Source organism: Sus scrofa, chromosome 4 (assembly GCF_054392235.1).
Source record: "Sus scrofa isolate SSC_HxYL_T2T_F1_AM1 chromosome 4, Sscrofa_HxYL_maternal_Yorkshire_Landrace_v2.0, whole genome shotgun sequence".
NCBI lineage: Eukaryota > Metazoa > Chordata > Mammalia > Artiodactyla > Suidae > Sus > Sus scrofa.
The window spans coordinates 435,956-455,153 of record NC_139386.1 but is presented as its reverse complement, the minus strand read 5'-3'; the positions used below and the strand labels follow the sequence as shown (position 1 = coordinate 455,153).

Below are 19,198 nucleotides of genomic sequence, written 5' to 3'. Positions count from 1 at the left end.
TTAACAAACCCAACTAGGATCCATGAGGACATGGGTTCCATCCCTGGCCTTGCTCAGTGGGTTAAGGATCCGGCAGCTCTAGCTCCAGCTTGTCCCAGCCTGGGAACTTCCATATGCCCCAGGTGCAGCCCTTAAGAAAAAAAAAAAAAAAAGAAAAGAAAGAAAGAAAGATAGTCACACCCAAGAACAGGCCATAGAAATATCTTTCTGTTGCATCCAAATCTGCCGCTTGCTCAAGTCAGCAATATGGCTTTACATCTGGACCCTTGAGCAGCAGACAAAGGAGTCACTTGGATGCCCAAACAGGTGTGTGACCCCTGAGCCACACCAAACCCCTTTAAAAGTCATAACTGGAGTTCCCACTGTGGCATGGTGGGTTAAGAATCCAACTGCAGTGAGCCACTGTGGAAGCACAGGTTCTGTCACAGCCAGCACAGTGGCTTCTAGGATCCGGTGCTGCCACACCCATGGTGTAGGTCGCAGCTGTGACTCAACTTTGATCCCTGGGCCAGGAACTTTCATACGCAGCCATAAAAAACAAACGAGCCAAACAAAATGCAACTGTAGCCAGAACCACCGTGAGGCTGTGATAGGGAGTTCAGCAGATCAGCAGGGGCAGTGGCAGAGCTGAGCTGTGGCCAGGACACTAAGTCCCCACATCCAAGTCAGCTGGGCACATTCAGGGCACCTGTATCTCAGGGCATCTGAGATGAAAGAACATCAGTGACTATGGAACCCTCAGTCTCAAGCTGGCATGAGTGAGAGTCTCTCTGTGCCCAGAGCCAGAGATGCCGAAGGAGGGAAGGGGGTAGTGGACCAGATGCAGCTCCATCCACATCAGAGAGAAGAAGGGGGGCGTGGGGCAAGGAGGGCTGGCAGTGGGGTGGCGGCTATGGTCCTGCCTGGTGGGTCTGCTTCCTCAATGCCAAAGGATGCTGTCAGCAGAAGCGACAGCTAGAAGTTGCTGGAGAGGGACCATGATGGGCTGGAAGACAGCCCAAGACTGAGGGTGGAGACGGGGCTGCCACGCTCAGAAGCCCTTGCCCTCCGAAAACTCCCTGAGCCCCACAGCTCGGGTTCCATGGCTAGTGGGCACTACCTCCCAGGCCACATCCTTGATATTATCCCGGGCCAGCGCTGTGCTGGGCTCTGGTGGTTTTCTGCATCTCTTTCATGCCGGGCCCTGTGCAGTATTGTGGACTGGGTCTAGGAGTGGTCGTTTCCAGACTTCTCTTACAGAGTTGGTAAGGTTCTTGAGGAATCCATGGCTCACGGAGAAGCTGGGGCATCTGGCCACCTGTGTCAGGCCAGGAGCTCTTGGACATGGTCCTTCTGGCCCATTTGCCTCCAGTTCCTGGCAGGTGGCAGCTACCTCCTCCAGCACAAGTGGACTCAGTGGAGCATAAGGGACTTCCACTCTCCTGCTCTTGTGCCTGTGGTACTGAGTCAACAACAGACTAAATCTTTTTTCTTTCTTTTTTTTTTTTTTTTTTTTGGCTTTTTACCATTTCTTGGGCCACTCTTGCGGCATATGGAGGTTCCCAGACTAGGGGTCGAATCGGAGCTGTAGCCTCCAGCATACGCCAGAGCCATAGCAACGCGGGATCCGAGCCGCGTCTGCAACCTACACCACAGCTCACGGCAACACCGGATCGTTAACCCACTGAGCAAGGGCAGGGATCGAACCCTCAACCTTCTGGTTCCTAGTCGGATTCGTTAACCACTGCGCCATGACGGAACTCCTCTTTCTTTTTTTTTTAATCTCTCCCCAGATCACGTGGAAGTTTCTGGACCAGGGATCAAACTCGTGGCACAGCAGGGACAACACCAGATCTTTAATGTGCTAGGCCACCCGGGAACTCCACAACAGGCTGAATCTCATGTCCCCTGAGCCCTTACTCCTTCTGCCCTTTACTCCTACCTCCTTTGTGCTATCTGGAGAGTGCATCTGATGGCTAGCGCTCTGGCAGCCATTTTGGACCATGATGGCTATTATGGATTGAAATGTGTCCCTCAGAAAGACATATTGAGGGAGTTCCTATTGTGGCTTAGTGGGTTAAGAACCTGATTCGTTTCCATGAGGATGTGGGTTCAATCCCTGGCCTCACTCAGTGGGTTAAGGATCCAGTGTTGCCACAAGCTGCAGTGTAGGTCACAGATGCAGCTCTGATCTGGCATTGCTGTGGCTGTGGTGTAGGCCAGCAGCTCCATTTCGACTCCTAGCCTGGGAACCTCCATGTGCCGCCACAGGCGTGGCCCTAAAAAGACCATATATATATACATATATATATGTTGACTACCTAACCCACAGTACCTCAGAAAGTGACTTTATTTGAAAATAGGACTGTTACAGATGGCATTAGTTGAGATGGGGTCGTGCTGGAGTAGGGGAGCCAGCAACCCAGTGTGGCTGATGCCCTCATGAAAAGAGACAGACACTAGTGAGAAGATGTGTGAAGACAGAGGCCGAGACTGGGGTTTTGCTGCCACAAGCCGAAGGACACCCACGGCCACCAGAAGCCAGGAAAGCCTCATGGAACAGATTCTTCCCTGAAGACTTCAGGGAGGCGCACCGCCTGCTGACGCCCTGATTTCAGAGCTCTGCCTCCACAGCTGGGAGAAGATAAACGTGTGTGGTCTCAGGCGCGCAGTTTGCGGTGGGCTGTACTACAACCCCGGGAAACGTCCACGGGAGGTCTCCGAGGATGGCTACTTCCACTGCGGACCTGGGGCCGCCAGGGGAGGCCGGAGCCCCGGACCACGGGCTGGCTCGCACCCTAGTCCTCTCTCTCCAGGCCCACTTTCCAGGAGAGAGAAATAAACCCTCATCCGTGTAAAGCACTGCTGGCTGTTTTCGTGCTTCCGGCTCTAAGTCAGCAAGTTCGAGTCCTGACTGCACACCAGGGCCTACCTGCTGCCCACAGACCCTGGCCAGCGCCCGTGTCGCCGCTTCCCACGCAGGGGCTCCACCTGACAGACGCAAGGACTGGGGCTGGCTGCCTGGAGGCCCCTGAGCGCAGCTGCCCCGGCTCCTGGTCAGGCCCCAGGCACTGCTCGGGGGAGAGAGCGCCCGCACCCCCGGTCGACCTTCCTGGGTGGGAGACCTTTCCCTCCCTGGGAGGAAAGCAGGCTGGGCACCAGGGACAAGGATGTCTTTATTGAAGCTGGTACTAGGGCCTGGGGAGGGAGGCTCACGAAGGCCTGGCGCTGAGCTAGCTCAGGGCCAGGAGCCAGGGTCGAGGGCTGAGAGTGGGGCAGAGGCCATCAGAGGGTGATATTATCCTCATACAGAGACAGCAGCAGCAGGACGGTCCAGCCGCCCAGCAGGCCCGCGTTGTGCAGCAGGAACAGGAGCCAGGGCCGCCTGTCCCGCACGTTCAGCATGGCCGGGAGCTGAGGAGGAGGCGGTGGGCCCTCGGTCAGAGTCCGGCTCAGAGCTCCTGCTCAGCTCCCACCCAGGGCAGTCCCCCTCCCGGCCTCGGTTCTGACCATGTCACAGAGCGCCACGTAGAGAAAGAGGCCTGTGGCTACTGCCAGGATCCAGGTCTCGCCGTCTTCGCCGACGCCGGCTGCGAGCGCCACGTAGAGGCCGATGAAGGCCGTGAGCCCAGATGCCAAGTTCAGCAGCATCGCGCGGCGCACCGACAGCCCCGCGTGCAGCAGGGCCGCGAAGTCCCCTGGGGCGGAAGGGGCGGGGTCAGGCCGGGAGCCCCGCCCAGTCCCGGAAGGCCCCGCCCTGCCCGGTAGTCCCTCCCAACTGCCCCGCCCTCGACCCACAGGAACCCTGCGAAGCTCACCCAGCTCGTGCGGCACCTCGTGGCAGAAGACGGCCAGAGAGGTAGCCAGCCCCGTCTTCCAGGAGGACAGGAAGGCGGCGCCCACGGCCAGACCATCAGCGAAGTTGTGCACGGCGTCGCCCAGCGTGATCACGTAGGGCAGCAGTCTCAGCTCTGGGGGCGGCAGGCGTGGATGGGCATCCGCCTGGCCCTGCACCTCGGTGCCCGCCCCCACCCTCCGGCTCTCCCACCCCCCCGACCCCCCACCGCGCCCCTGCCACTGGCCCTCGCCTGCACTGCGCACCAAACCCCTGGCCCCCAGCGCTCCCGCGGCCTCCCTCAGGGCTCACCCGGGCGCAGTCTCCGGGGCTCCGGGTTCAGCAGCTCCGGGCTCTCTTCTTCCACCTAGGGATGGGGCGACCGTGTAGATGAACCGCTGGGCACGGAGATGAGGCGGGGCACGCCAGCCTAGGTCCCAGGATCAGGCCCAGCAGAAGCCTTAGAGTGGGAGCTGGGAGTGCAGGCAGGGCTCGGCGCCGGGTAGGGGCATAAAGGCAGGGCCAGCTCACCAGGTCTGCGCGGGAGCCCTCGTGCTGCTTGGGCGGCCGGAGATCACTGGGCGCTAGTTGCATGGACACGCCGTGGCTATGGCCACTGTGGCTGTGGCCGTGGCTGCAGGGCCTGTCCTTTGGGTCCTGTGGGGACAATGGCTCAGGGTCCACCGTGCCTCCCCCACCCCTCCCCATACCACGTCCAGTTAGTTCCCATACACCTGACCTCTGGGTCTGCTGGCAGCAAGAGGTTGAAAAGGCTCTCGAACAGGAAGAAGGCATAGAGGCCTCCCAGCACAGCCAGGAGGCGCCAGGTGGGCAGCAGGTCGACCTCCCCATCATGTGTGTGCAGCCCCAGCACCTGGGGGGCAGGGGGCACTGGGCCAGTTGCCTCAGGGCCTCCTCCCCCCTCCAGACAAGGAGAGTGGGGTTAGGAGTCAAGGAGGGGCCCCAGGAGGGTGGACCTGGAAGGAAGGCTGGGTGGGGAGTGCCTGGTTGGGGGGGAATGGTCCTGGAAGGCTGGGGCCAACCTTAGGCGTCAGGTGCAGGAGAGCATCGCCTGTGAGTGCGCCCACAGCCATGCCCAGGAAGGTCTGGATGACGTAGTGGGTAGCAGCACTGCAGCTGGCACAGGCAAGGAGCAAGAGCCCAAAGATGGAGCAGAGGCAGATGAGCAGTGTGGCCAGTGAGCCGTACAGGTACCCTGGGGGCAGGGCAGGGGCAGTGAGAGCCTCCTTCTCAGCCTCAGCCCCCACCCCTGCCTCCCAGGGAAGGGTGTCCAGGTGGGGCCCCAGAAGTGAGCGGGAGCTCACCCAGACCGCAGGTGCTCAGGGGCAGGCCTGGCCTCCGCTCAGTCAGCGGGCCTCCAAGCCCCACCTTCTTCCCTTCCAGGCCTCCACACTGGCCCTGACCCCCTACTCCGGTGCCACTCTCCTCTGCCCAGTCCTGGCCCAGCTCTCCCATGCCTCCCAGCCCAGCGGCCGCTCCCTGCTCGCTCTGTGGTCCCACCTCCATCTGCCAGGCCCCAGGGCTTGGCCAGGCAGGCACAGCTGGGGAGGTGGGCACTCACTCTCTGACTGGCTGAGCTGGTCCTGGGTGGGGTGCATGGGTTGGGGGCTGCAGGCCCCACTCAGCTGTTGCTGGAGCAGGGCAGGGCTCAGCTGGGCCCAGGCCTCCGGGGTCACCCCAGCCTGCTCAGACAGCCCATACACAGCCATCACGTCTCCGGCACTCAGGCACATCTGCGAGCGTGACAGGACTGGGGGTCAGGGACCTGAGCAGACCCTGGGACCCCATCTCTCTCCAGGACTAGGATGCACAGGTTGCTCACCGTGTCCCACACGCTGGAGCTGCTGTTGGGGCTGGCAGGGGGCACGGGGCCAGGCTGGCTGGCTTCCTTTCCCAGATGACCCTGCTCGCTGTGGTCACCATGGGGCTCGCTCACTCCGCCCACGCCCAGGCGCTGCATCAGGGCTGCCAGCTCTGGCCGAGAGGGCAGAATCACAAAGTTTGTGTGGGTCGCAGACCTGCCCTCCCCTAGGGCATGGAGGGGGCAGGGGTGGTGGGCCCTGCTCTGCCTCACCAGCCAGTGTGATGTTGGGAGTCTCGCCACTGTGCTCCCGGAACACAAAGTCCACGAAGTACTGAGGGGTCGGCAGGGCACGGAAGCAGGAGCCGCTCCTGGCATGGTCCAGCAGAGCAGCGAGCACCGGGCCGGGGCTGCCAGGAGCCCCCGCCCTGGCCGCCTCCTCCAGCAGCTGAGGCAGGTCCACACAGGCCTGGGGAGGAGCTGGGGCTCAGCCTCAACGGGCAGTGTGGCCTTCCTGACCTCTAGCTCTGCCGTAGCCTTTTGTGTCCCCTGGACACCTCTGACCCAGACCAGCCGCCTCCCAGCACCACCTCTTCCCGCCCACCTAAGGCCTGGGCCCCGCCCCTGCCCCGCCCCTCCCTGCTACCGCAGCCCTTCCCCTTCCCCTTCCTGGCCCAGCTGGTCCAGACTGCCCCCCTTGACACTCCCACCCCAGCGCCTCCCTGTAGCCCCAGGAGCTCTCTGGCGAGGGCCCCTCCTGGGACTCCTGCAGCCCGGCCCTACTCCGCGGTGAACACAATTTGTGATTCTCCCAGCCCGGCCTCCCCGCTGTGTCCCCAGGTCTCCCACGGGCCCAGAAAGGCGTTGAGGCCTCACCCCCTAAGCAGTCCCCCCACTGGCTCTCCTGGCCAGGGCCCTCACCCCCTCTGAAGGGGACCAGCCGACAGCCTGGGACTGAATCCTCTGCAGCAACCTGGTCAGACCCAGGGTCAGGGCCTCTGGGCTCTGGAGCTGGGCCAGGAGGTGGTCGGCTCGTGAGGCCCAGCGGCCAGCACGCACGTCTGTGCATGTGCCCTCGGGGTCGCTGAGGTAAAGGGCAGAGGCAGCGCTCAGGCGGGCGATGTGCCTGGGCTCCAGCACTGGGCTGGAGGGGAGTCCTGGCTTCTCAGGCCTGCCCAGGGCCAGGGCGTCGTCCACCGACAGGCACTGTGGGCAGAGGCGGAGATGAGATGGGCGGGCAGGGGCCAGGCATCTGTGACCCCGGAGCTGGAGCTGCCCCCTTTCCCGGGGGGGGGCCACACGTGGACCACCATCCTCAGGCTCTGTCACCCTCACGCCCCCTCTCACTGCTCCCCACACCCTTCCCCACCCCACCCCAGGGACAGAGGTGCACGCACAACACACGGAGGGGTCCCGCCCGCCCAGGGCGGTCTCTTCCCAGACACGCCAGTTTGATCTGGTGAGCACGGGGTGGGGGACCCAGTGCAGCCCCCATCCGGGAAGGCAGGTCCCTCCGAATGCCCAGCAGAGGAGGGTGGGCTTGGGCCAGCAAGGTCAGGGCGCCTGGCCGCCGCTCGGCCCGCCTCCTGGAGTTTACCCAGGGCCCTTTGCTGCCGGGCCTCGGGGCGGGCTGGAGCCGGGGGACCCGTCGGGTGGGGCCTTACCTTTCCACACGGCCCGGTGGCGCAGTGCACACGGGCCGCCAGTGTATTTAACAGGCCGCCCAGCGCCACGCGGTCCAGAACGCCTTGGCCTGAGGACAGCAAGGTCAGCAGCCGGGCCGGTTGGGTCGCCGTTGCGGAGGCCAGCAGCACAGCCAGCAGCAGCCCCAGCCGGGCCAGGCCAGCCATGCTGCGGCCCCCGGGGGCTGCGCGCTCTGGGGAGGTGGCACGCGCCAGGATGGCTGCAGGCTGCATGGGCTGCCCGGTGCCGGACTGGGGCTGGGCCCGGCCAGGCGCCCTCCGGGCCTTGCCCGCGGGGCCCTGTGATTGGCTGCGGAGGCGTCCTGGGTTAACCATTCCAGCGGCAGATCCTCCCCGCTTGAAGTGGCCGCCCTGGGGGGCGAGGGCTGGGCCCCTCCTGGATGGGCCACCCAGAGCCGCAGGGCAGGGCCGCCACCCCCTACCCCACTCCCCCGAGGGTCTTGGTACGGAAACCCTGCCCAAGGCGCAGTGAGGCCAAGCAAACAAAACGTCACCCTTTGGAGCAGAGAAAGTTTTACTGCAGGCCATTCCAGGAGACAGGTGGCGTGTGTGCAAAGCCCTGAGTTCCCAGAGGGTTTGGGGCGCCGGGGTCCCGGGGTCCCGCCCCGGCGGTCAGGGGGTTTCCCGAAGAGGAGGGGCGGCGGGCGCAGGAAGAGCGGAATCGCACACCCTCTGGAGCAGCGCTCAAGCGGTCTCCAGTGCAAGGATGAACAGCAGCAGCTTATACAGGGAAAGAACCTACAACTTACATCGGCGAAGAAGATCAATATCTCGTGACTGCTCCAGGGTTACAGTTTAAGTGTAAAGACAGAAAAAGGCACCTGGATGGGGGAAAGTACGCCATCAACCCATTAAAGAGCAACCGGGCAGGTAGCTAAAGTCACATGTAGGCCGCAAGCAACCTTTGCAAATGTCGCATGCGTATTGTTGTTTCTTCAAAATAAAATGCCTGGTTACTATCTTAACAGTAACCCTATTTTAATTTTTATATCATAATAATCTTTGATACATTCTCTGCCTAAATCAAGACAACAATCATCAGCAATTTCTAAACTGTATTTTATTTTATTCTAAATAAACTTTAGCTGAATAATGCATACCAATACTATCGAAGATTATCTTGCAGAAAACAGAAATCCCTTCCAAAAAACCATTCTCTCCGTAATAAACAGCATGGAGCCATACTCTAGAGATGACCAAAGGCCAGCAGGCAAGACTAATTCAAGATTTAAACAGAAGGGAATTAATTCTTTTCTTAGGGTGAAAGAACAAACAGTAGACAAGGCACAGTGTGAGCAGGACACAGATCAGTTATTGAAAACAAAGAAAACACAAAGGACTGTATCCCCAGGCATCACGGCTTCTGGTTTCTGGGGGGCCTAGCAAACAGCAAACCTGCTGCTTTGCAGACTTCTTCAGAATCCCCCGGACTTTGTCATCAGGCAGATTCCTTTCTCGAAATTCGGCTCCCAGCAGTGGGGGAGAAGTTTTTAACAGGCAGGATTTGGTTTGAGGGCTGCAGTGCGTGTGCGTGCCTGCGAGTGTGTGTGCAGGCGCGCGCGTGCCTGCGAGTGTGTGCGCCCGCGCGTGCCTGCGAGTGTGTGTGTGCGCGCGCGTGCGCGTGCCTGCGAGTGTGTGTGTGCGCGCGTGTGTGCGTGCCTGCGAGTGTGTGTGTGTGCCAGCTTTGTTCTGATTGGTCAGTGGCGAGGTCACGGTGCTGTTCCAGGACTCTCGGTCTTCAGCCCTAAGGTTCCAGCCAGCCTGGGGTCTCCTTCCTTGGCCGGGGCGGGAGCCTTAGCTCCTCGGAGGAGCTCAAGGATATCGGTCTGTGTGTCCCTCAAGGAGGAACCTGGACCCTGCCCAGGGTGTGTGAGCCCATCTTGACGGTCCCTCCCTTTTCTGCATTCCTTCGCTTCCCTGATTAGCTTCGGCTGGAATCTGCCCTTGGAACTCAGGCCAGGACGGTCTTAGGGGGCTGGATGAAGCCTGTTTCCTACAAACAAGAAGTGGGGGACACGGAATGGGTTTGTGCTCAGGAGGCCCCTGCAGAGTCCTGCTCAGTCTCCCCGCCCCCACCTTGGGAGGCATCTCAGTCTTGAGGAGAACAGGTGTTAGGTAAGTGCAGGAATGGCACTTTGCATCCAGGAGTTAAGTACAAACTCTGCAGGGGTACTCGGTTTGGGGACTCGAATTCAGTCTGGGTGTCGCTACCTATGGCCCTTTCTCTAGGGGCTGCTCCCAAGCCACGGGGCCTGGGACAAAGGTCCCAGGCTGCTGTCCAGGGCCTCCCAGCTCGGGCAGCTTAGATGCCCCAGAGCCTTTGAGCTCTTCCTCCGGTGGGGATGAGGGGCCCTCTCCACTGGGGTCCCTGGATGAGGTCTCCATGCTGGGGTGGGCTGGAGTCTGAGGGGGGCTAAAGTCCTGCTGGGTCCTGCTCCTCCTCCAGGGGAAGTTCCCCAAGAAATGGCTAAACAGGAGCCCAAGCCCCCCCCACCACTCAGTGAGGGGCCGCCAGGCTCCAGGCCCGGCCCTGCCCTTCCTTGCTGGTTCCCACTCTGGCCTTTGAACGCCTAGGCCTTATCTCTGCCTTGTTGGCAGTCTGGGGAAAGGGGCCCCATGGAACACCCTGTTCAGCCTTCAGGGCCGCCTTGCCTTCCACACCTGGCTCCACACAGACCCTTGGCCCTGACCCTGCAGGGTGTGGCTGCAGTGGGGGAGGAGAGGCTCCAGGGAGCGGACCCTAGGCCCTGAGGACTCTGCCCCCATTGTCCTGTGGCATCAGGCTGAGGACAGTGTCCTGGGCTTGGGTTCAGGTGCGGCTGGATGGCCCTGCAGTGTGACATTGGTGGGTCTTAAAGGGATGTTGGGGAAGCGGGGGATGGGAAGAGTTGTCAGGGGTTCAGAGGATTCCTGGACCCCTGGTCCATGAGGAGGTTAAGCCAGAAAGACTTGGCCACCCCCTGTCCCCCCAGCTGTGACATCTGTGGGCCAGACTGCCTGTTTCCTAGCCCATCTTGCCAGGACCTTTGGGCCGGCGAGAGCTGGAGCTGGGGACCAGGCCACCGCTTCAGCTCTTCCTCTGCTCAAGGCCCCGTTATCTGCTGGGGAAAGGTCTCAGCCCAGCCATTCAGCCGGCCTTGCCAGGTCCCCTGCTGGAGGCCTGACCCATGGCTGGCATGCCCTGAGGCTTCAGAACATCTGTGCTGGCCCACACTTCTCTGCTGATGGCCCCCCACCCTATGCCCTCCTTCCCAGCCCAGAGCAGCTGTGGAGAGCACTGCCGACTCCCCTGCATGTCTGCCTGGCTCCTGCCTGCACACTGCAGCTGCTCCTGTCTAAAAACAGACGCCCACTGCTGGTGGGAATGTAAGCTGGTACAACCACTATGGAGAGCAGTATGGAGATACCTTAGGAAACCCGTACATAGAATGACCATATGACCCAGCAATCCCACTCTTGGGCATATATCTGGACAAAACTTTCCTTAAAAAAGATGCATGCACCACATGTTCATTGCAGCTCTATTCACAATAGCCAAGACATAGAAACAACCCAGATGTCCATTGACAGATGTTTGGGTTAGGAAGATGTGGTATGTATACACAGTGGAATACTACTCAGCCATAAAAAATGAAATGCCATTTGCAGCAACATGGATGGAACTAGAGACTCTCATAGTGTGAAGTCAGAAAGAGAAAGACGAATACCATATGATCTCACTTCTACCTGGAATTTAATATAAGGTGCAAATGAACCTTTCCACAGAAAAGAAAATCATGGATTTAGAGAATAGACTTGTGGTTGCCAAGGGGGAGGAGGAGGGAGTGGGATGGACTGGGAGTCTGGGGTCAATAGACGCAAACTGTTGCCTTTGGAATGGATGAGCAATGAGATCCTGCTGTGTAGCACTGGGAACTATGTCTAGTCACTTATGATGGAGCCTGATAATGGGGGAAAATAGAATGTGTACATGTGTGTAACTGGGTCACCATGCTGTATGGTGGGAAAAAAATTGTGTTGGGGAAATAACTATTTAAAAATAATAATAACAACAAAAAAAAAGGAGTTCCCGTTGTGGCGCAGTGGTTAATGAATCCGACTAGGAACCAGAAGGTTGAGGGTTCGATCCCTGCCCTTGCTCAGTGGGTTAATGATCTGGTGTTGCCGTGAGCTGTGGTGTAGGTCGAAGACGCGGCTCGGATCCCGCGTTGCTGTGGCTCTGGCGTAAGCCTGTGGCTACAGCTCCGATTGGACCCCTAGCCTGGGAACCTCCATATGCCGCGGGAGTGGCCCAAAGAGATGGCAAAAAGACAAAAAACAAAAACAAAAACAAAAAAAATAATAAAAAAAAAACAGATGCCCATGTCAGAGTTCCCATTGTGGCTCTGTGAGTTAAGAACCCAACACAGTGTCTGTGAGGATGCGGGTATGATTCCTGGCTCGCTCGGTAGGTTAAGGATCCTGCATAGCTGCAAGCTGTGGCATAGATCCCGGATGCGATTCAGATCCCGAGTGGCTGCGGCTGTGGTGCAGGCTGACAGCTGCAGGTCTGATTCACCCCTCGCCCAGGAACCCCCATATGCCACAGGTGTGGGCTGCCGTAAAAGGAAACCACGACAGACACTTGTGTTCGCAGTGGCGAGTCACAGCGGCCAAAAGCGGGTCAGTGGGTGAATGTGGATAAATACAACGTGGTCTGTCCACACGATGGGGTACTCCTCAGCTGTGAGAAGGAAACCCTGGAGTTCCTCTTGGGGCTCAGCAGGTTAAGAGCTGCACCAGTATCCATGAGGGTGCAGGTTCGATCCCTGGCCTCACTCAGTGAGTTAAGGATGCTGCGTTGCCATGAGCTGTGGTTGCCGATGTGGCTCAGATCTGGCGTGGCTGTGGCTGTGGTGTAGGCCGGCAGCTGGAGCTCCGACTGGACCCCTAGCCTGGGAATTTCCATGTGCCCCGGGTGCAGTTCTAAAAAGCAAAAAGAGAAAAAGGAAGGAAGGCAATTCTCTCAGATGCTATAACGTGGTACATGAACCTCGAAGGAAATGCTGAGTGAAAAGTGCCAGTCACAAAAGAACAAATTCTGGATGATTCTACTTGTAGGAAGCACTTACCATCATCACAGCCTCAAAGTAGGGAGTCGCGTGGCAGGTGCCCTTGACAGTGCCCTGGGCCATCCGAGAGCCAAAGCCACACGTGCATGCACAGCTCCTGCTCCCCAGGGGAGTGCATTCCAATAGGAGTTCCTCCAGCCTCCAGGAGCAGCCTGGGCTCAAGCCTGGTGCAATTCTGGGGTTCTCACTCTCCACCCCCGATCCAGCCCAGCCGTGAATGCCATGGGCGCAGCACCCGGCACAGTCCACACCTGCCTCCCGCGTTCCCCAGCAGGAGCTGTCTCCGCTCTCTCCACTAAAACAGCGCTGCGCTGAGCCCCTTGCCAGCACCCAGAGCTTCCGGGTACGGTGCTGAGCCTTTCCCCCAGCTCCCCTCCTCTCCCTTCCCCGGGGAACCCGGCTCACTCCTCGTCCTTCTGTCCAGTGCTGAGAGGCTGTCCCTGAACAGCACCACCAAGAATGAATGCCACCAGGAATTGCGCATGTCCCTTGTCCCAAGGCCACAGTGGCTAAGATGTGAACCGCCCCATCTTGGAGCTGAGCCGTGGTCTCAGCTTGCTGTCTGTCCTGCAGGACGAGGACGTGAACGCTGCTGGCAGGGCTGCTTGCAGCACCAAAGGCAGTAGGCCTCCCGCAGGCACACAGCAAAGAGCAGCAAAGGAATTGGTGCTGCTTCCCCACCAGGCTTTGGGCAAGGCCAGCCCAGGAGCTCCTGCAGTGTCCACTGGCTGGGCCCTACTCCCGGCTAAGGGACACCCCCGGGGGGCGTGCAGGACAAACTGAGTTCCAGTGAGCCTCCGCACAAGCGCAGGCCCTGCTACAAAGGGTGAGGCTCTGCACTGAACCGCGTGTCCTCCCCAAGCCTGGGCGACGCAGCAGCCTCTGTGCCGAGCCAGCCGGTCCCTCCTCCCCTCTAAAGCTCTCAGCGGAGGTTGGGGAGGTAGGTGTGGTGGCCAGTTCAAGCCACATACACCTGGCCAGGGTGGAGGCTCGCTCCGCTTGCTCCCCTACAGGGAGGTGGCTGCCTAACACTGGTGCTCAGGCTCCTTGCTGGTGGACAGGCCATGCGCCCAGAGCCTGCGTGCTCCAGATGGCGGGAGCTCCCAGGCCCAGAGGGCAGATGACGGTGACGACGACGATGCAGGGCGGGCCTGGGGGAGAGCTGCCCTCAGCGGCAGGAGTCAGAGAGCATCTTTATTGTGGGGAGGGGGCTCCAGGTTCGAGACACCATGGACAGACACCTAGATGGGGCTGCTGTGGACAGCAGGGTACAGATGACCAGTGGGCGAGCAGGAACCACAAGGAAGGCTGTGCCCTGGCTGCACATCTGGGCAGGGAGGCTGGGCTCAGGCGTGCAGGAAGCGATTGAAGGCGTTGTAGGCCGATTCCAGGTCAAAGAGCATCTGGCGCACCTGGGAGTCGTCCAGCTCGTCCGAGGCCGACATGCCGCTCAGGGTCTGCAGCCACTGGCTGACCGTCTGGCGGCCCTCGAAGTCGGGAGGCAGGTGGCTCATGCGATGCATGGTCTCCATCAGCTCCCGCAGGTCCGGCTGGATCTGCGGAAACCAAGCTGGCTGAAGCTGGCCCCGCCCCGGCCGGCCGAGCCCCGCCCCGGCCCAGGTGGGAGCCCCACCTCGTCCATGGCGCGGATCTCCAGGCGCAGCTTGTCCATCACGGTGATGAAGAGCTGGGGGAGGCGTGTGTGTGAGAGACACAGACCCTCGGCAGAGAGCAGGGGTGGGAGAGCCCCTGCAGCCCCGCCCCGCCTCCTGCAGCCAGGGGGCTCCTCCATGCCCGCTGGGCCGCTCGGTGGGTCTGTCTGTGCACAGCAGTCCTGGGCCTGCCCACGCGGGCCTCAGGACCTCAGGACCTCAGGGCGGGGAGGGGCCTCAGGGCGACTTCCTGGACGCTGCCCAGAAGGACCCGCCCACCCTGTTTCCAGCTACAGGGTGAACCCATGCGGTGGCGGGGCGCTTGGCCCTGCCGAGTCCCCACCGAGACGACATCAGCGATGCAGCGGTTGAGGTTGCCCTTGTCGTCCTTGATGGTGATGGGCCGGTCCTCCTTGATCCTCTCCATGGCGAGCGGGCAGTCCAGCTGCAGGAGGGCACACGGTGCTAGGCCTGGCAGGGCTGCCGTGCCCCAGCCCAGCAGCACCCGCAGCTCCCCCGCCCCTCAGGCTGGAGAGCTGCTCACTCACACGGAACTTGCGGCAGAATTCATCAATGGAGCTGACTTCTGAGCCCTGAACCTGCCGGAAGGCAGCTTTGTACTGGACCAGGAGCCGGGAGCAGGCCGCAGTGTACCTAGGGGGAGGTCAGGCCACCGCCCTCAGCACAGGGCCAGCCCTGCCCTGGCATATCCTGCTTCCTCTTGGCCCTCCCAGGCACAGGGCAGCTGGCACGGAGGGCTGGGTGAGGGGCCAGAGATGGGCCAGCAGGGGGTGAGTCCCCCATTGGGTTTATATGAGAAAAGAACTCAGTAGAGGGGCGGGGGAGGCTAGTGGCCAAAACACGGCTGCCACACAGCACCAGGCCTGGACCGTGCAGACGGGCCCCAAGCCCAGGCAGGCCCGGCGTGCCGGCTCCCACGACAGCACAGCTCACAGTCCTACATGGCAGACCTGCTGTGCTGAACAGAGGCTCCAGAGACCTCCTGGGTGCCAGGCCTGGCTAGTGCCATCTCACAGACCAGCCACCCCGGCCCTCCAGCTTGCCTCCTAAGCCTTGACGCTCATGAGGCCCGGGCAGTAGGGCTGGGACCGAAGAACCCGGGACCAGGCCGCAGAGCTTGCCTTCCCCCTGCAACACCTGGGTACCGCCGTTGGGACTGCCAGCACCCCGGGGGCCCTCCTTGTGCTGGGTGGGCCTCAGACTCCCGCCTCGGCTTCCTACGGGGTCCCCCAGCCCTGGAGGGCAGAGACCAGCTTGCAAGGACAGGCGCTGGCAGAGGCGTGGCGGGGGGCTCACTCGTTGGGGGTGACGCAGTCCTTGATGTACGCCTTCTCCAGGGCCTGCATCGTCTTCACGACTGCAAACAGCTCGGCCATGTTGTCGTACCTGGGGAGGGTGGGTCTTTCAGACGCAGCCGCCCAGTCAGGGAAGCCGAGATCCCCAGCCCACGGGTACCAGGCCAGCCCAAGGTGCAGCCGAGGTGGCAGAGCTCTGAGTTTGGCTGCCACTCTTGCCCTGCCCCTGGCAGAGGCTTCTTAGGGATCATGTCCTGGGGCTGAGCCCGGGTCCTTCTGACCCTCCAGGGGGCGGGGCGGGGGGCTGCACTCACTTCTCCCGCTCACGGGCATTCTTGTACAGCTTCACCTCCTGTTGGGGAGACAGGACCCAGGGTGAGCCCGCAGCACTGGGGTGGGCACGCGCTGCTGGCCAACACCGCCAGGCGGGAGCCCCCACTCACCTCATACAGCTCCGGCTTGTTTCCAGGGGCTGTAACAGAATAGACAGAGGGCTGGCAGATGCTCACGAATGACAGCCTGGCGGGCCTTGCCACCGCCCTGGGCCCGGCCCCACTGCCCACCCTCCTAAAGCCTCCCCAGTGCTCTGTCCCAGAGAGCCCAGAGTGCGCTGGCGGAATTTCAATCTCAGCAGCCCCCTCGGGTCAGGGGAACCTGAGCAGAGAACATGCCTCTGGGTCCAGAGGGCAACACGCCAGGCCTGGTCCTCCGTCCTCCGTTTCTTGGCTACTCCCTCGATGGCTAAGCGACCACACCTTGCTCATGATGCACTGAAACACGTCTGTCACATGCTTTGTAACCTTCTCCCTGGCTTGGTGACTCCAGGATACCCAAGACCCCCTGAGGTTCCAGCTACACTAAAGCTGTCACTCTGTGTCTGGCTGACCCCAGCTGGAGGAGGTCTCTGGGTCCCTGGCCACTGCCTGAGGCCTGACAGGGGCAGGCAATGATGGTCCTGCGGTCCGCGGACACGATGCCCCCCAGCCTCTGCAGCAGAAGTTGAGAGCCTGGGCTCTGAGTCCCTGTGCCCAGCTTGGACCACACTCACCTCCCATGCCAGGAGTGGCTGGGATCCCGTGAAACATCCTGCAGGCTCAGGTGGCCACAGCAGAGACCTGGGGAGCAGAGGCAGTGCTGACTCAAAGGTGACCCTAACACCCTTGGGTGCTGGGCCTCAGGAAGCGCTTCCCACCCTCAGCAGAAAGTGAGCACACAGGGCGCTGTGCCCATGCTGGGTACACCGGCCCTGCCCTGGAGGCAGCCAGGAGGAAGCAGGTGCAGGTGAGCATCTCAGGACAGCTGGGCAATGGGTGGGTGGGGGGCCTGCCCTGGAGCATATGGTCAGGGCAGGCCGCTCTAAGTCAGGTGACCAGGAAGAGGAAGAGGCTGCTGATGGACGACCTGGGGAAGAGCATCTGGCAGAGGGACCAGCACGTCAAATACGAGGTCTTTACACAGGAGTGAACCTGGAGGGACAAGTGGGGGTGGGGGGCTTTCTAAGCGAGAGGTGTCCCAGGGGATGAGGACAGAGAGGCGAGGGGATCACAGTGGGTTAAGGATCCGGCATTGTCACCGCAACAGCTCAGGTTGATGCTGCGGCATGGGTTTGATCCCTGGCCCAAGAACTTCCATGTGCTGGGGGTGCAGCAAAAAAAAAAAAAAAAAAAAAAAAAGGCACAGCTCTCAAGGGTCAGGAGGAGGAGTCTGGGTTTTCCCAACACAGCCAGCTGTAAAGTCAAAGATAAGTTCTTGAGGGGCAGAGGGCTGAGCAGAGAAGAAGCAGGACACCCCTGCACAACCAGGAAGTTGAGGCTCTTGTTGGGGACAATTCCAGACATGTTTCGCAGGTGGACCCACCAGATCCAGTGAAGAATACGAAACGGGGTTTAGATTTAAATTACTCAAGAATGATGCTCTTGGAGTTCCCTGTTGGCTTAGCAGGTTAAGTATCTGGCATTGTCACTGCTGTGACACGGGTCCCATCCTTGACCTGGGAACTTGTTCTTTTCTTTTTTTCCGTCTTTAAGGCCACACCCTCGGCATATGGAAGTCCCCAGGCTAGGGGCCAAATCGGAGCTGTAGCTGCCGGCCTACACCAGAGCCACAGCAACGCAGGATCCTTAACCCACTGAGCAAAGCCAGGGGTCGCACCCAAAACCTCATGGTTACCAGACTGTCTGATTCGTTTCCTATGCGCCACAATGGGAACTCCCTTCTTTTGCTTTGTAGGGCCGCATCCATGGTGTATGGAAGTTCCCAGGTTAGGGGTCGAACAGGAGCTACAGCTGTCGGCCGACACCACAGCCACACGGGATTAGAGCCGAGTCAGCAACCTACACCAGGGCTCACAGCAACGCCGGATCACTGATGGAGGCCAGGGATTGAACCCGCATCCTTATGGATACTAGTCGGATTCGTTTCTGCAGCGCCACAATGGGAACTCCAACCTGGGAACTTCTGCATGCCCCAGTCACCGCCAAAACCAAACCAAACCAAACCACCCTAATTTTTGGCCAAGGGCACCATGACAGTAAAGAGAATTGAGATGGAGACGGTGAACAAGGTAGGTTTGGGGAGCAAGTGGGTGCAGGGAGTTTGCATGCGTTAGGTTTGAGAGGCTCCGGAGAGGTTGTCGATGCAGCTGGAGGTCAGGGGAGAAGCCCAGCGGGGCTGAGCCAATGACACCGAGCGGGTGGATGGCGTCACACAGGGGATGGCTACGGGTGAATGGAGTAGGAGAGAAAGCCGCCCAGTGGAGCCCTGGGCACCCCGGCGTGCGGAGGCTGGGCAGCGGGCAGGCCGGGTAAGGGCTGCGAAAGCGGATGCAATTACAAGACCCCCACGGGGGTGGGCTGGGGACGCAGAGACCGCCGGGCAAAACTCCCGCAGCATCCGAGATGTTGAAAGGAAAAGAGGAATGAAAGGACCGTCGGTGGCCCCACAGCAGGACTACATTCAGCCGGGAAAACGGATCTCTTCGCGACAAGCGAGCACTCGGCCAAATCCCACCAGCCGGCGCGAGCCAGAAAAGCGGGCTTCTAGGGGCGGCCCGGTGTGTGCGTGTGCGACGGCTCTCGGGCTGCTACCGCGTCCGGGCCAGCCCCGGGGAAACCGAGGACGGCCCCGGGACCCCAGGACGGGGAGCGAGGAGTGCCCTTCGCGGCGTGCCGACGCCCGCGGACCCCGGCCAGAGTCGCCGCTCCCCCTCCCGCCGGCCCCGGTACCTGAGCGGCCTCGCGGGTCGCGGAGATGAGGCGGGGCGCGGCGCTCCCTGACGTCTGCGCCTGCGCGAGGCCGGCCGCTCGCGTCTGCGCCTGCGCACGGAGCCAGCCCCGCCCCGCCGGGGATACAGCCCGCGGGGGCCGAGCGAGCCCGGCCGTAGAGACACGGGGAGCGCGCGGAAGCCTGTTTCTCCGCAGGGCTTCTAAGCGGGCAGCTCTGCCCTTGAAACCACAGAAACTGGTGATCACTAGAACACTGTGATCTTCTTTTACAGTATAAAATCCCATCCACTTGTAACCTGCCTTCCCCGGTCAAAGCTGTTTAACTGTTGCTTGGAAAACTTGCACGTTCTAAAAAAGGTTTACTCTGAGCTGTTCTTCAGGAACGGGGAGCAAACTGCGTCCAATTTGAGTTCAGGCCATTTTGGACCGGTTGGGACCACTGACCCTAAAACTGGGCGCGCACAGGTGTCTGACGACCTTTTGTCAGAAGGCCCAGAACGCCACCCTCACATTTGGGTGAGCCACCCCAGTTTTTTTCTTCTTAGGGTCACACCCG

The 19,198-nt window shown here is 60.7% G+C and overlaps 2 protein-coding genes across 5 annotated transcripts; both read right to left on the bottom strand.

The window, feature by feature from the left end:
• Window positions 1-3,137: 3,137 nt before the first annotated feature.
• On the bottom strand, window positions 3,138-9,030 carry SLC39A4 (solute carrier family 39 member 4). 3 transcript variants are annotated; one of them, XM_085021487.1, is made up of 15 exons: window positions 8,735-8,946; window positions 8,440-8,555; window positions 8,089-8,160; window positions 7,301-7,389; window positions 6,558-6,842; window positions 5,910-6,105; window positions 5,658-5,809; window positions 5,397-5,568; window positions 4,858-5,030; window positions 4,554-4,688; window positions 4,346-4,471; window positions 4,127-4,181; window positions 3,798-3,950; window positions 3,490-3,677; window positions 3,138-3,393 (listed from the first exon to the last, which is right to left on the bottom strand). In XM_085021487.1, exons 7-15 carry the CDS (start codon window positions 5,793-5,795, stop codon window positions 3,265-3,267), a joined length of 1,269 nt encoding a protein of 422 aa, XP_084877613.1. In that variant the 5' UTR covers window positions 5,796-5,809; window positions 5,910-6,105; window positions 6,558-6,842; window positions 7,301-7,389; window positions 8,089-8,160; window positions 8,440-8,555; window positions 8,735-8,946; the 3' UTR covers window positions 3,138-3,264. The 3 variants fall into 3 exon arrangements, with proteins under 3 accessions (XP_084877613.1, XP_020946108.1, XP_084877612.1); XM_021090449.2 differs by lacking the exon at window positions 8,440-8,555 and having other exon boundaries at window positions 8,735-9,030; XM_085021486.1 differs by lacking the exons at window positions 8,089-8,160; window positions 8,440-8,555; window positions 8,735-8,946 and having other exon boundaries at window positions 7,301-7,626.
• Window positions 9,031-13,602: 4,572 nt separating this feature from the next.
• On the bottom strand, window positions 13,603-18,698 carry VPS28 (VPS28 subunit of ESCRT-I). Of its 2 annotated transcripts, none has more exons than XM_085021595.1 (9): window positions 17,588-18,698; window positions 16,467-16,884; window positions 15,862-15,890; window positions 15,733-15,770; window positions 15,420-15,509; window positions 14,651-14,756; window positions 14,446-14,547; window positions 14,084-14,137; window positions 13,603-14,006 (listed from the first exon to the last, which is right to left on the bottom strand). In XM_085021595.1, the coding sequence occupies exons 2-9, from the start codon at window positions 16,501-16,503 to the stop codon at window positions 13,797-13,799; spliced, it is 666 nt and encodes a 221-aa protein (XP_084877721.1). In that variant the 5' UTR covers window positions 16,504-16,884; window positions 17,588-18,698; the 3' UTR covers window positions 13,603-13,796. The 2 variants fall into 2 exon arrangements, with proteins under 2 accessions (XP_084877721.1, XP_001927493.1); XM_001927458.6 differs by having other exon boundaries at window positions 16,467-16,533; window positions 18,643-18,698.
• Between the last annotated feature and the right edge of the window lie 500 nt (window positions 18,699-19,198).